Source organism: Scophthalmus maximus, chromosome 6 (assembly GCF_022379125.1).
Source record: "Scophthalmus maximus strain ysfricsl-2021 chromosome 6, ASM2237912v1, whole genome shotgun sequence".
NCBI classification, from domain to species: domain Eukaryota; kingdom Metazoa; phylum Chordata; class Actinopteri; order Pleuronectiformes; family Scophthalmidae; genus Scophthalmus; species Scophthalmus maximus.
Genome location: NC_061520.1, coordinates 2979488 through 2992500, shown reverse-complemented (window position 1 = coordinate 2992500; position 13013 = coordinate 2979488). Strand labels below are relative to the sequence as shown.

Genomic DNA, 13013 nt, shown 5'->3' with positions numbered 1-13013 from the left:
CACAGACAGATACACAGACAGGTACACAGACAGATACACAGACAGGTACACAGACAGATACACAGACAGGTACACAGACAGGCGGTCGTCACCTAGCGGACTTGGGGCCCAGTGGACGACCACGCCGGCCTGGTCCTCACAGGCCAGGTGGCTGAAGGAGACGTTGGCGACCTCGTGGATCACGTGTTTCCCCAACGGGTAGTTGAGTGAACAGTCTGCAGGACGAGAGACATGGACAGAGACAGACGAAGAGAGAGAGACAGAGAGATGAACAACAGTACATGGATCATTTTTGGATCATGTCATTTTCACTGGTTCAGTGTTTTGTTCTCAAATTCAGCGACAAATCGGTTTCGATTTTTTTCACATTTACAGACATTTTGTAATCGGATGTGACCGATCGTTTTTCAAGCATGAATAGTGAGATAAAAAACACAACTAATAATTGCATAGTTCATCAAGTGTATAGAGAAGATTTGCTGCTTCTCTTTGTAAACGAAATATTTGGTTATTTAGGTATTTTTGGGGGTCAAACTAAATCCAACGTGTGATCATCACCTTCAACTCTGACAATCCAAAAGAAAAGAAAAATTATTTCATGGACCAAAACAATTCATTTAAGAAATTATCAGCAGAAAAATCAATAATAGAATTTAACACAGCCCTAAAACGGAGGAGGAGGAGGAGGAGGAGGAAGAGCAGCCGGCCGTGAACCGAGAGGGATCGGAGGAGAAAAGATGGGAAAAAGAAAAAGGGGCGTGAGCTCGGACACGACTCACTGCTCCTCTTTCCTCCGGCCGGCCACCTATTGACGGAGAGGCCTGAGGTGAGGAAGAGGAGGGGGAGGAAGACGGGACCGAGGAAAGGAGCTTAAAAAAAAAAAGGGACGGAGGATGACCTCTTCCTCTCGCCTCATCGTCCTCCTCAAAGGGGACCCGGGGTCATGTTCAGGGGAGAAGGTCACGGCTGGACGCTCCTCTTCCTCCTCCTCCGTCATCGCAAAGCTCCTCTATGGGATGTAAGGAGGCGGGAGAGGTCGCCGCTTGTTACTCCTCTTCCTCCTTCAATCCGCTTTGTCCCTCAAAAGTTTCTTCATAAGACAAAGGAGAGGAGGAGGAAGAGGAGGAGGAGAGAGGGGCACGAGGCGCCGAAGGGAGAAGTTCCCTGCAGGAGGAAGGGAAGGACCTTCCATCTTTGTTTTTCTCTCATGTTCAAGAAGCAAAGACACGATCGGAGCCTTCACACAACCTCCTCCTCCTCCTCCTCCTCCTTCCTCCTCAACACTGCGCAGAGAGTCGGAGGCAGGAGAAGAGAAACGGTCCATCCTCCCTCATCCTCCAACAGCTGGGTTTAACAGGAAAAGGAGGCAGTGAGGTGTGTCACGGTTTCAACACACACACACACACACACACACACACACACACACACACACTCTCTCTCACACACACACACACACACACACAATGAGCTTATTTTGCGATTGTCATGGTAAAACACCACCGCGCTTTGGCTTTGGCTTAAACTTTGAGGGGTTTCCGCACTTCTTTTTTTTCATTTCATCGCTTCTTCACATAACCTTCTGACCCCTGACCTCCATACATCTTCGTTGACCTCAGAGAGAACAACCGTCCGCCGTCGCTGAAGAGCAGTGGCGACATTTTGTATGAAAAAGGAGCAGTTTCAATTGTTTTTACTTTCATGCCAAGAATTTGACGAGAAGATCAAACCCTCTCTCTCCGGTGTGTGTGTGTGTGTGTGTGTGTGTGTGTGTGTGTGTGTGTGTGTGTCCAGGTACATTTGAAAGGGTTAGCTTAGCTTAGGGACACGGCTAAGCCTGGTTCTGTCCAAAGTGAGTGTTTGGACAGAAGATCTGAGGAATCTTTGGGAATGTTTTAACGATTGGATTTGATTCTGGTTCTAGGTTCAAAGATTTCATTGGGGGATTTCTACCTTTACTTTTCCTTGTGAGCGAACGTAACGTCAGGCGATGATGTTCATAGGTCAAGTTCTGAATTTAGCCAAAAAAAACCCCAAATGAACCTGTTGATCACTATTTCAACGTTCTAGACTCGGTTCCGGTTTTTTATGTTTCTTTGTTCTTAGTTTTTCCTCTCTCTGCATTTGGGACAAAAAAAAAATCCCTAAAAAAATATAGTTTGATAAAAGGATCGCCTGGAAACCAGCAACACACACACACACACACACACACACACACACACACACACACACACACACACACACACACACACACACACACACACACACACACACACACACACACACACACACACACACACACACACACACACACACACACACACACACACACACACACACACACACACAGACAGAGGAAGGAATCCGAATGTGCTTCTCGCCCATGGTCACGGACAAAGGGCGGGAGGGAGGGGTCGGCCACGGCTCAGGAACTTGACTTTTACATAGAAAAGAACAAAAGGGGTTGAGGAGGAGGATGAGGAGGAGGATGACGAGGAGGAGGAGGAGGATGACGAGGAGGAGGAAGATGAGGAGGAGGAGGATGACGAGTAGGAGGAGGACGAGGAGGAGGATGACGAGGAGGAAGACGGGGGAGGAGAAGGGGGGACATTTTATGGACCAAAACAACAAAAAACAACAAAAAAGCGACAGATTAATCGTTTATGAAACTGATGGTTAGTTGCGGCCCTGAACCACAGACACCGTCAGATGATCCAGGTTTTAAAAGAGTGAGAGAGAGAGAGAGAGAGAGAGAGAGACTCACTGTCGGCTCTGAAGGTGACGGCCGACCTGCGACCTCCATCTGCGCCGGACTGCACCTGAGAGACGGAGAGAAACGGACGTCACTTTTTTTTTTTTTTAACAGCTTCTGGAAGAAGTTCTGTTACTTTTATCAGGCAACCTGAAATCATTTTTATGATGAAGCCTATTCATATTAACACGACGGAACAAATTCAGTATCTGTTGCCACAGCTGGCGGCCTGATGCCGACACTTCAGTTGTTCACACAAGTCAGATTAACTGCCCAACCGCATATTAACACGCAAAGTTATTTCTCTCCGTCCGCACAACACACACACGGAGATGGTCCCCTCGCACCAATTCCTGTTTCCGACCCGTCAACATGAGAGCATGCAGCAATGTATCGAACACGAGTTTCCCTTCGACGTCCGTCGTGGCGGTGACAAACAATTCCTGCTTCGCGCGTATTTTGTTTTGCCGGCGGGTCACGCAGTGTAACGGTGCAGAGATCTTTGCGACTCTGAAATGTATCGTGTAGTGTGCCCGAGGCATAGCTGACTGACTGGAGGAGCGACGGCGTGCGGCAGCTTCAATCCGTACTCTTGACTGTGACGAGACACCGAGCTCCGGTCGGGTGGCGCCGGTGGTGGAGAGCGTTCGTCCCGGGCTCCGCCCTGCAGCTTTGTTTCAAATACAAAAGGGACAGCGGCTCCAGTGGCACACGGTGATGAGCGCTGAGATGAGCTGAGGTGCAAACAGCAACATCATGTCTCCTGAGAGAGCGACAGGTGTTACCCAGAATCCCCTTCTCTCTCTACTCTCTGTGCGTCCCTGCACAAAGACGTCGCGGATTCTCATGAGGTGCGTTTCAGCCGCGTGCCGGTGGAGCAGCTTTACAGCTTTGACCTTATTTTCACGTTGCCCTGCGCGCACACACACACACACACGTTACAGAGGTGTCAGACTGTGGTCACACACACACACACACACACACCTGTAACCAATCAGACAGACCCCCTACTGTGTGTGCGTGCATGTGTTGCAGAAGGTGTGCCATGCTTGTTAGCAGCCAATGTACCTCAACAACCCGTCCCCCCACACACACTCGCGAGGGCACGCACGCACACACACGTTTATAATTATGTACTTGTGAAGACCTCCATCGACATTTTACATTCCCGGGCCCCTTAAAACGAACACTCCACATCGACCATAAACCAGAGCTGGGGCATCAAACAGCCCTTTGAAGAAGTGAGGATAACGTCTCTAAATGAGAAAGACACACACACACAAACACACACACACACACACACACACACACACACACACACACACACACACACACACACACACACACACACACACACACACACACACACACACACACACACACACACACACACACACACACACACACACACACACACACACACACACACACACACACACACACACACACACACACAGGCCCGTCCCGTCCCGTCCTGCTCCTATTAATTATATATTTTGTCGCAGCTGCCGACCTTTGACCCCCAAGAGGTCTACACGCGGTGTCCACCAGCGTCCTGCTGGCAGCATGAGATGGGAGGCTAATTAAAATCAAGGGAAGCTTTTCACTGACAGCACAAATAAAAGGAAAGAAAAAAGAAGCAGACTTCCGGACTGGTAAGCCCCCCCCCAAGAGAAGTTAGTCAGATCTGGTACAACCTCTCCTAGTTGTGCCCTCTCCTTCTCCCCCGGGTCGGGCTGCACACACACACACACACACACACACACACACACACACACACACACACACACACACACACACACACACACACACACACACACACACACACACACACACACACACACACACACACACACACACACACACACACACACACACACACACACAGTAATGATCCTTCATTCACGATCCAATGACAGGACGTCCGACGACGGCGACGGAGGGAGGATCTCAACGCTCACTGCAAAGCTTGGATTTCAGATGGACAAACGTAAATCTCTGTGTTACGACGGAGGGACCTTTGAAAGAATTTGAGTTATTTTTCCCACAACTCCTCCAGTGAAGATGCCCACCGCCACGAGCCAGACCTCCATACTTTACTGACAAAAAGACTTTTCTTCCTTCCTGTTGCCAGGTGTTTCTCACTAGTAATAATCATTTTAGCCCCCTAAAACACACACACACACACACACACACACACAGACACACACAGACACACACACACACACACACACACACACTCCCCCTCAGGCCAGAGCAAACTGAGTCACACCAGCAAACAACTGAAAAGAAAAGAAGTTTAAAGGAAATAAAAGAACAGTTCATTATTTGTAATGAAAGATAAAGAGCAGATGTTGGATCCGACACACAGACACAAACACACACACACACACACACACACCGAGTTGATGAAGGTTCGATTGTGCTTCAATTCACTTTTTCAAAAAAACAACAAAGAACAGAAGTGAACTTCAAATATATGAACACAGAAACTCAGACGCAGTAAAGGGAGCAGAATTCCCCTCGGGAACCCCCCCCCCCCCCACACACACACACAAACACACACACACACACACACACACACACAATCAGTCCCTGTGGTAATCAGGCGGGCTCAGTAAGCCGAACATCAACAGTAATTAATCACAGCGCTGGAAGAAAATCACAGGAGAGAGCGAGGGAGAAAAGGATGCAAGGAGGAAGGAGAGTAGGCCAGAGAAGGGGGGGGGGGGGGGGGGGGTAGTAATCACCAGGCCCGCGGCGAAGGAAGGAGGGAAGGGAGGGAGAGAGAAGAGGAGGGCAGAGGAGAAATCTGATTAAACAGGAACTCCTTCGATTGCCGCTTTCAAGGTTCACGTAGCAGATTCCACTTCTCCCCTCGTCTCGTTCGGGGGGGCCGACGTGAGCAGTTCCAGATGTGGGGACGGAGAAACGCGGCACACGCTCGCCGTTGTTGACCTTTAATCAACGTGCTCTCTGCACGGGCTGCGGCTACAAACACAGCTCCGTCTGGATGAACGGGATTAAACAGAACCGGAGGTTTCCGAGCGCCAATAGAGACGTCACGTGCAAAACGAGCATCTGGCGAGGAGCCAAAGATTCGTCGTCTCGATGTCGACTTGATGTCTTGGCATTCAGGATTCCTTCTTTGCGTCACGACATCATCACGTCCGTCGTACTTTGCTCGAGCAACTCGGCTCAGATCACCAGGCGAGTCAACAGGCCCCCACGAGTCACGAACGTACAAACGCACAAACGTTCTGCTCTCCGAGCCGATGAAGCACAGAAGGACACCTGCTAAAGAAAAGTGATCTCACGGCACCCATTAAAAACATGGGAACTGAGCAACACCAACACCCTGTGTGTGTGTGTGTGTTAAGTTGATGAGCATCTTGTTCCAGCAAAGGCCTCAAGGCAAAAATCTCAGCCCTGTTCCTCTTAATGTTTTCCTGTCTATTACACACACACACACACACACACACACACACACACACACCCAAATGCTACCATATGTCTGCACTGACATACGTATCTAAAGTGTGTGTGTGTGTGTGCGTGTGTGCGTGTGTGTGTTATAAGGAGCATTAACTCGCCGGGACAACTCCACGTCTGTGAGGTCCAGTCGGTTGCTATAGTTACCGAACCCAGGGTCAAAGTTACATTTCGTCCCCTTGTCGTGTTGCTGCAGATCTCCGGTCATGTGGTGCATCATCATCATCATCATCATCATCATCATCACATAGCGCGCTCCTCTCTCTCTCCGCTTCATCGTTTTATCAACTCCAACATGTACACGGATCAACTTTTTTTCTCGCCATTTTTTTTTTTTTTATCAGAATGTATAAGAACACGTGATGATGTCACCGCGTGAGACGACGCAGACGCGACCGCCGGGTCGGACGTTGACCCCAAAGTTTGACCTTTCGCGAATGACGGACGCGGCCGACGGAGATTGTCCGAGTCGGACGCGTTCACAGGAGCAGGCAGCATTTCGCGGAACACTTCCTCTGCGTCTGGCCAGAGTGGACTCACTCGGACATGTTCCGGAAAGGTCCGGACAAAAAAGTCCAGCCACAGCCCGTCTGCAAAATTGCCGGGAAATGTCCAGCACTTCGACGCAACAGCTTTATGAAAACAACAACCGAGCAGAGCGTCACCTGACCGATGCTGCGTTCATGCATCGGGGAAGAAGAAGGGGAAAAACCGGATTGACAGCCTTTTAATTAACCTCCTGTTGTTGTTCTTATTTTCCAGGTGTACAGCTGCGATCAAAATTTGCTGTCAGCATTTATATTAATTGGACTTTATTTTGATGTAACTTCGAACGTGGACGTGTGTGTCGTCCTTTTCACCGAGGTGGTGATGCTTATGCTTATTGAAATGAGAAACATTCAACCAAAAGAGCAGTGGTATATATATATATATATATACATTGTATATTTTACAGTTTTGGTGTTTGTCGGTGTGGACGGGACGTCTGCGGAGAACGAGGGAAGCTTCGTCCCCTCTGTGTTATGCAGATCTATAAATCATCTGATGGTAGAAACAGAGACGGTGAGAAAGACAGATGAGTCACTACAGCGAGGACGCGGTTCAGCGTGCGAGCCCGAGGGGGGGAGAGAACATCCGGCCAATAACCGGGGGATATGAGATTTCCAGTAGTCGCAATTATTCTCCTGATAATTCCGGGTTGACTCTAATTTTGCCATGAATCAAAATACTGCCCCAGAAAAACTCTGGATAATATGAGTTCTTCAGGAGAAGATGCTGAAGAACATGTAAGAATATCAACCCACACACTACAATAACTATAATAAGTCATAAAAACAGCGAACCCTTGTATAATGTGTAAGTTAATGCATGATATTGTTATTTTGTAACAGTGCATTTTGTAAGATTATGATTATAAACAGGCTTTTGTGTGTATTCATGTAGAAAAAGTTAAAGGCAGTAAAGAAATTATAAAAGAAATACTCAAGTTCCAACCCCCCCCCCCCCCCCACACACACACATACACACACAAATACACACACAAACACACATTGTATTTTCCTGTTCTATTCAAACACACACTTTTAATTTTGGGGATTTAATGATTGATAAAACAAAAAGGAAAAGGTTTAATTCCTCATCTGCTCTGCAGCACCGGAGGAAGTCCAGGAAGAGGGAAAAAAGCTGGAAACAAAAGAGAGGTGCAACAGTGCAAACTCTGCTGACAAAACGTGTGTGCGTGTGCGCGTGTGTGCGTGCGTGCGTGCGTGTGTGTGCGCGTGTGCGTGCGTGTGTGCGTGCGTGCGTGTGTGTGTGCGCATGTGCGTGCGTGTGTGCGTGTGCGTGTGTGCGTGCGTGTGTGTGTTTGGGAGCAGCCAACCAGAGATTTCCCACCACAGGAACAAAACCTGCAGCTTCCTCCTCCTGCATGACTGCTCCTCAATGACCCCCCCCCCCCCCCGATACACACACACACACTCTTCTTCTTCATCACTCCTCCTCCTCACCCAGTAGGAGCTCCTCCACTCCTGCTGAGGCAGTTTGTCCTTTAAAAGAATCCCTCCTTCCTTTGAACAGAGAGAGAACGTGGACCAGGACGAAGTGGGACTTCCTCCCAACAGACAGAACCTGACGTCACACACCACACAACACTAGTTCCGTGTGTGAGCGTCTCATCGGGGAATTACATTACAACTACAGTTCCCCAGCTGAGTCCGCCAAAGACTGCGACCCGACCCGACCCGACCCAACCGAACAGGCCACACAGTCACGCAACCCCCCCTCCCCTTCATCCAGCACCGAGGACGGGGTTAGTGGAGCTGGGCGTGAAGACTGGAGACGAGGACAAAGTGCTGGACTACATCCAGATGAGGGATGCAGGCCGATCATCTTCAGCATGAGTCAGATCCAAAACCTGTCAACCGCACGAGGAGTTCAGCCGCCGCCTCCGCGGCCACGTCCACACTGCTACGTCTTCTCCATCCAACAATCACTTTACATCCCGCGTCCATCAGACACGTGAAGAGGAAGCAGATGTTCAACTCTTCAGTCACTTATTTCAGATTTTTGCTTATTTACTGAAAATACCACGAGTGAGAAAAAGGACAATTATGAAAGGTCAGACGGGGGGATTTCTTTTCTTGGACCGACGACAGACTGTGTACAACGTTTTCGCCTCCACCGCTGGCGGTCGAGTCGTGGGCCGATAAGAACCGACTCACTGCGCCATCTTTCCGAGCGTCTCTGTTTTTTGCCCGTCCACACTCCAACACATTCCCGGAGTTTTCAAAGTAAAAGGCCTGCGAGCAGCTTTTTCCATCCGTTTAACAGAAATGTCAAGCCAAAATATCGCGGATGCGGTCGCCGCCATCCTGAGCTGGGCGATGTCATCTAAAGCCGCAGCGCCGAGGTCCCGCCCAATACGCGCAACCGACCAATCGCGAGTCAGTCTCAGCTGTCAATCATGACGCGTCGCCTCCTTTTCGCAGCATCTAAAAGCACTTTTCTCTTCATTCGCGATGCCGAGTGCCAAAGGAAAACGGTTGATTATCATTCAACTGCACGAGCCTGACAATCTCCGTCCTTGGAGGAGGATGAAATATTTCCCCCCCGAGATTTTTTTATGTAAGAGGTGAAAGGTCGAGTCACGGATCCTTCATCCTCAGCCCGATTCAGTCCCCGGAAAAACACACGTGTTTCGCATCTGAACGCTCCCACCTGGCCGTGACGCCCAAGCGTTTTTGAGGGGGGGGCCCCTCCCTCCCTGATGCCAAAAACACACCGGGGGAGGATGATGGGAATAACGGAACATGGTCACAGATTGGAGGGTGAGAGAGAGAGAGAGAGAGAGAGAGAGAGAGAGAGAGAGAGAGAGAAGGATGAAGAGGACAGAGAGCGGAAACAGAGAGAGGAGGAAGTCTTCCTCCGCTGAGACAGATGTGATGAGTCCAGCAGATGTGAGAGAGAGAGAGAGACCATGTGGACCTAAAGCATCTCGACCCTCAGTCTGGCCCCGGGCCCCCAACCTGAAACATCCAGTGAAAAAAAAAAGAAGAAGTTTCCCCAAGTGCTTCAGTGAGTCTGAGCAAACCCGCTCCTTCGTCCGTGTAGACACTTTAAGGGGAATTCCACTGATTTTACACGTTAAAGCCGGCTCACGGGAGAGAAACTGAAAACTCTTTGTGGCCCCGGGGGGAAGCTGTGTGAAGTCTGATGAAGTGATCAAGCGACTGGGCTCAGCATCCGTCATAACTGTAAACTACAAGTTTGAAAATGAAAAAGAATATCTGCAGACCTCTGCGGCCGGCTCCTCGTCTCTGCCCGAGGAAAAAACCCTCTCAGCGCTACTTTAGCCACTTCTTGCATCACATCCCCCGACCCTCTGACCGGACTGCTGGCGGCCCAGTTGCATTGTGGGCACCGAGTTCTGACAAAGACGAAGAAGGTGGAGTAAAAAATAGAATAGATAAAAGAGATGTCGGTTTCTGTAAGTGGAGACTCAGACGCAACCCTGGAGTTCTATCACACCTCGGAACTCGGGTTTATCGTTCCGTTATAATCTCGGAGCTCGGGATTACGACCTCCGAGAAGGAGATGGTCCGAGTCAGGACAAAAATAAATCACCGCCCCGACTTCCGGGCACGGAGATCCGAGTTCCAAAGGTATAATGGAGCGCAGCAAAACTGTGGGAATTTGAATTAGCAAGTGGTAAGAGAGGAAACATTTTTATCGTGGATGTAGCTTCAGTCTGAACACGGACTGAAATTCTGACGAAACTAAATTTAAAGTTTAAGTTCTTGCAAATACATAAAAAAAAAAAACAGCCAGAAGAGTCAAAGGAAGAACATCGCAACCTCTTAAACAACAGTTAAATAAGTTACGTTACAATTTTTTCACTCACTAAATTCGCCACGAAAGTGACAAAAAAAAGGTAGAAAAAATAAAAACTAGTCGAAAAATATAATAAGGTATGTTATGGAGAAACTTTGGCTTCATTAGGAAACCTGTGCAAGTACTATTTTTTTCATTTAACTGATTTAACATTTATAAATATAACATGAATAAATTAAATGTTTGTTTTTTTTAAGACCGGGGCGTCGATTTCCAGTTGAAACTCATCGTTATGCTCGTTATCGATGAAGCTGTCGAAACCTTTCATCTGCTCGGTGGAGAGATGCATTTTGTTCCAAAAGATATTCGGCTCACTGTCACATATTTAAAAAAAAATAACAGCATCACATTATTTTGTGACACATGAAAACAGAGCGACTCGAGTGATTAATCGTGGATAAAAAAAACAGTTTCTAATCCCAAATAGCTCAGAGTTAAATAAACCACAATGTGCAGCCCTGCGCTTTTCAAACATGCTGCGGACATGTTAAACTACTAGAGGATTTATGTGTCTCTCACACACACACGCACACACACACACACACACACACACACAGCTCTAATAACTTCACACCTGTGGAATAGCAGGACCTCACACCCCCATCAAGAAGCCCTCTGATGTGTGTGTTTCTGAAAAGAGAGGGGAAGCAAGGAGAGAGGGTGTGTGTGTGTGTGTGTGTGTGTGTGTGTGTGTGTGTGTGTGTGTGTGTGTGTGTGTGTGTGTGTGTGTCTGTGTGTGTGTGTGTGTGTGTGTGTGTCTGTGTGTGTGAGGGTGAGGGGGGTGGGGCTGCAGGAAGGAATGTTTCTTCAGAGTAAACAGTGTGACGCTTCCTGTAGAACACACTTCAAAGCCTGAGAGAGGAAACTAGGATAACACACACACACACACACACACACACACAGACACACAGACACGCACACACGCACACACGCACACACGCACACACGCACACACACACACACACACACACACACACACACACACACACACACACACACACACACACACACACAGAATGAAAGGCAGGTAGGACAGTCATCCATCAACAGAGGAAAATTAGAACCTGTAGAGAGTGTGCGCTCTCGCTCACACACGCACACACACACACACACACACACTCACACACACACACACACAGGAAATCTGTTTTACTACCTGCAATTCACCTAAGCCATAAAATGCAAATGCAAAGGGGAAGAAGAAGAAGATGGAATCTTCATTCATTTACATTCATGTGAACTTTGACCTCTTTTATTTTTAAAGTTTCTTTTGGTTTGATGGAAGTTATTTTTGATCCAATGATTTGCTCTGAGGTGAATTAAACAGTGTGATGTCTCAAAAACACATGTTTCCAAAGCCATAAGATGTCATTGGGACACGAGCTTATGGAAGTCATTTAAAAAAAAACAAAAAAACAAAGTTTTTTGCAAAGAGCCAATTCAAAAGTTCATTAACATTTCCGCGAAGTTTACATCCGTCGCTCGCGGTCTTATCCCATTAACGAGGCGGGGAACACTTATGAAAGGTGATGATTTCATCATGTACAAGTCCTTTATGGCGTGTTACATGTGAGCCGAATTCAGTGGGACACTCGATTCAATCACGCCGGAGTCGAGGATCGTTAATCGGCGGCCGCGGATCCGCAGTAAAGCGACTAAATGTTCAGAATTGTCGCTTTCACCAACGGGACTCTGGTGCCCGCGACGTGCGCGCTGCGCTCCCGGCTGCGCGCAGACAGGTGAAGTCGAGCAGAGGTAAAGTGGGTGAACAACTTCAGACCTGCTGCTGGAGGAGTGTTCCTCCTTTGGCTCAGTGTCGCTCAATCTACACAGTGAAGTTGATTCTACCTTGACGCCGCATCGCTCCTGGTTCGACCTCCTGCCGCCGGAAGTCAGACTCGTCGACCCACAGAAACACAGAAGAAGAAGCAAGACCAGGAGACTCCGAGGGGCCGCCATTCCTCCCCCAGCTCCGAGAGACTCTGAGGCAGAGAGGAGAGAGGAGGAGAGAGGAGAGAGGGGAGGGGGGAGGAGAAGGGGGAGGAGAGAGAGAGGAGGGGGAGGAGCCATTCATCCCCCAGCTCCGAGAGACTCTGAGGCAGACAGGAGAGAGGAGGAGAGAGGAGAGAGGGGAGGGGGGAGGAGAAGGGGGAGGAGCCATTCATGCCCCAGCTCCGAGAGACTCTTGAGTCAGAGAGGAGAGAGGAGGAGAGAGGAGAGAGGGGAGGGGGAGGAGAGAGAGAGGAGGGGGAGGAGCCATTCATCCCCCAGCTCCGAGAGACTCTGAGGCAGAGAGGAGAGAGGAGGAGAGAGGAGAGAGGGGAGGGGGGAGGAGAAGGGGGAGGAGCCATTCATGCCCCAGCTCCGATAGACTCTGAGTCAG

The 13013-nt window shown here is 48.9% G+C and overlaps 2 protein-coding genes across 3 annotated transcripts in view; one reads left to right on the top strand and one right to left on the bottom strand.

The window, feature by feature from the left end:
• il17rd (interleukin 17 receptor D) overlaps positions 1–12718 on the bottom strand; it is a 23567-nt gene extending 10849 nt beyond the window's left edge. The window contains exons 1-3 of the mRNA XM_035630132.2: positions 12479–12718; positions 2762–2816; positions 93–215 (exon numbers count right to left, since the gene is read on the bottom strand). Of these exons, the coding sequence (XP_035486025.2) occupies positions 93–215; positions 2762–2816; positions 12479–12700 (400 nt within the window). The 5' untranslated portion in view covers positions 12701–12718. The remainder of the gene's footprint in view (positions 1–92; positions 216–2761; positions 2817–12478) is intronic.
• Positions 1–13013, top strand: part of LOC118308749 (NACHT, LRR and PYD domains-containing protein 12-like) — a 988189-nt gene that overhangs the window by 156817 nt on the left and 818359 nt on the right. The gene's annotated exons all lie outside the window — the stretch shown is intronic.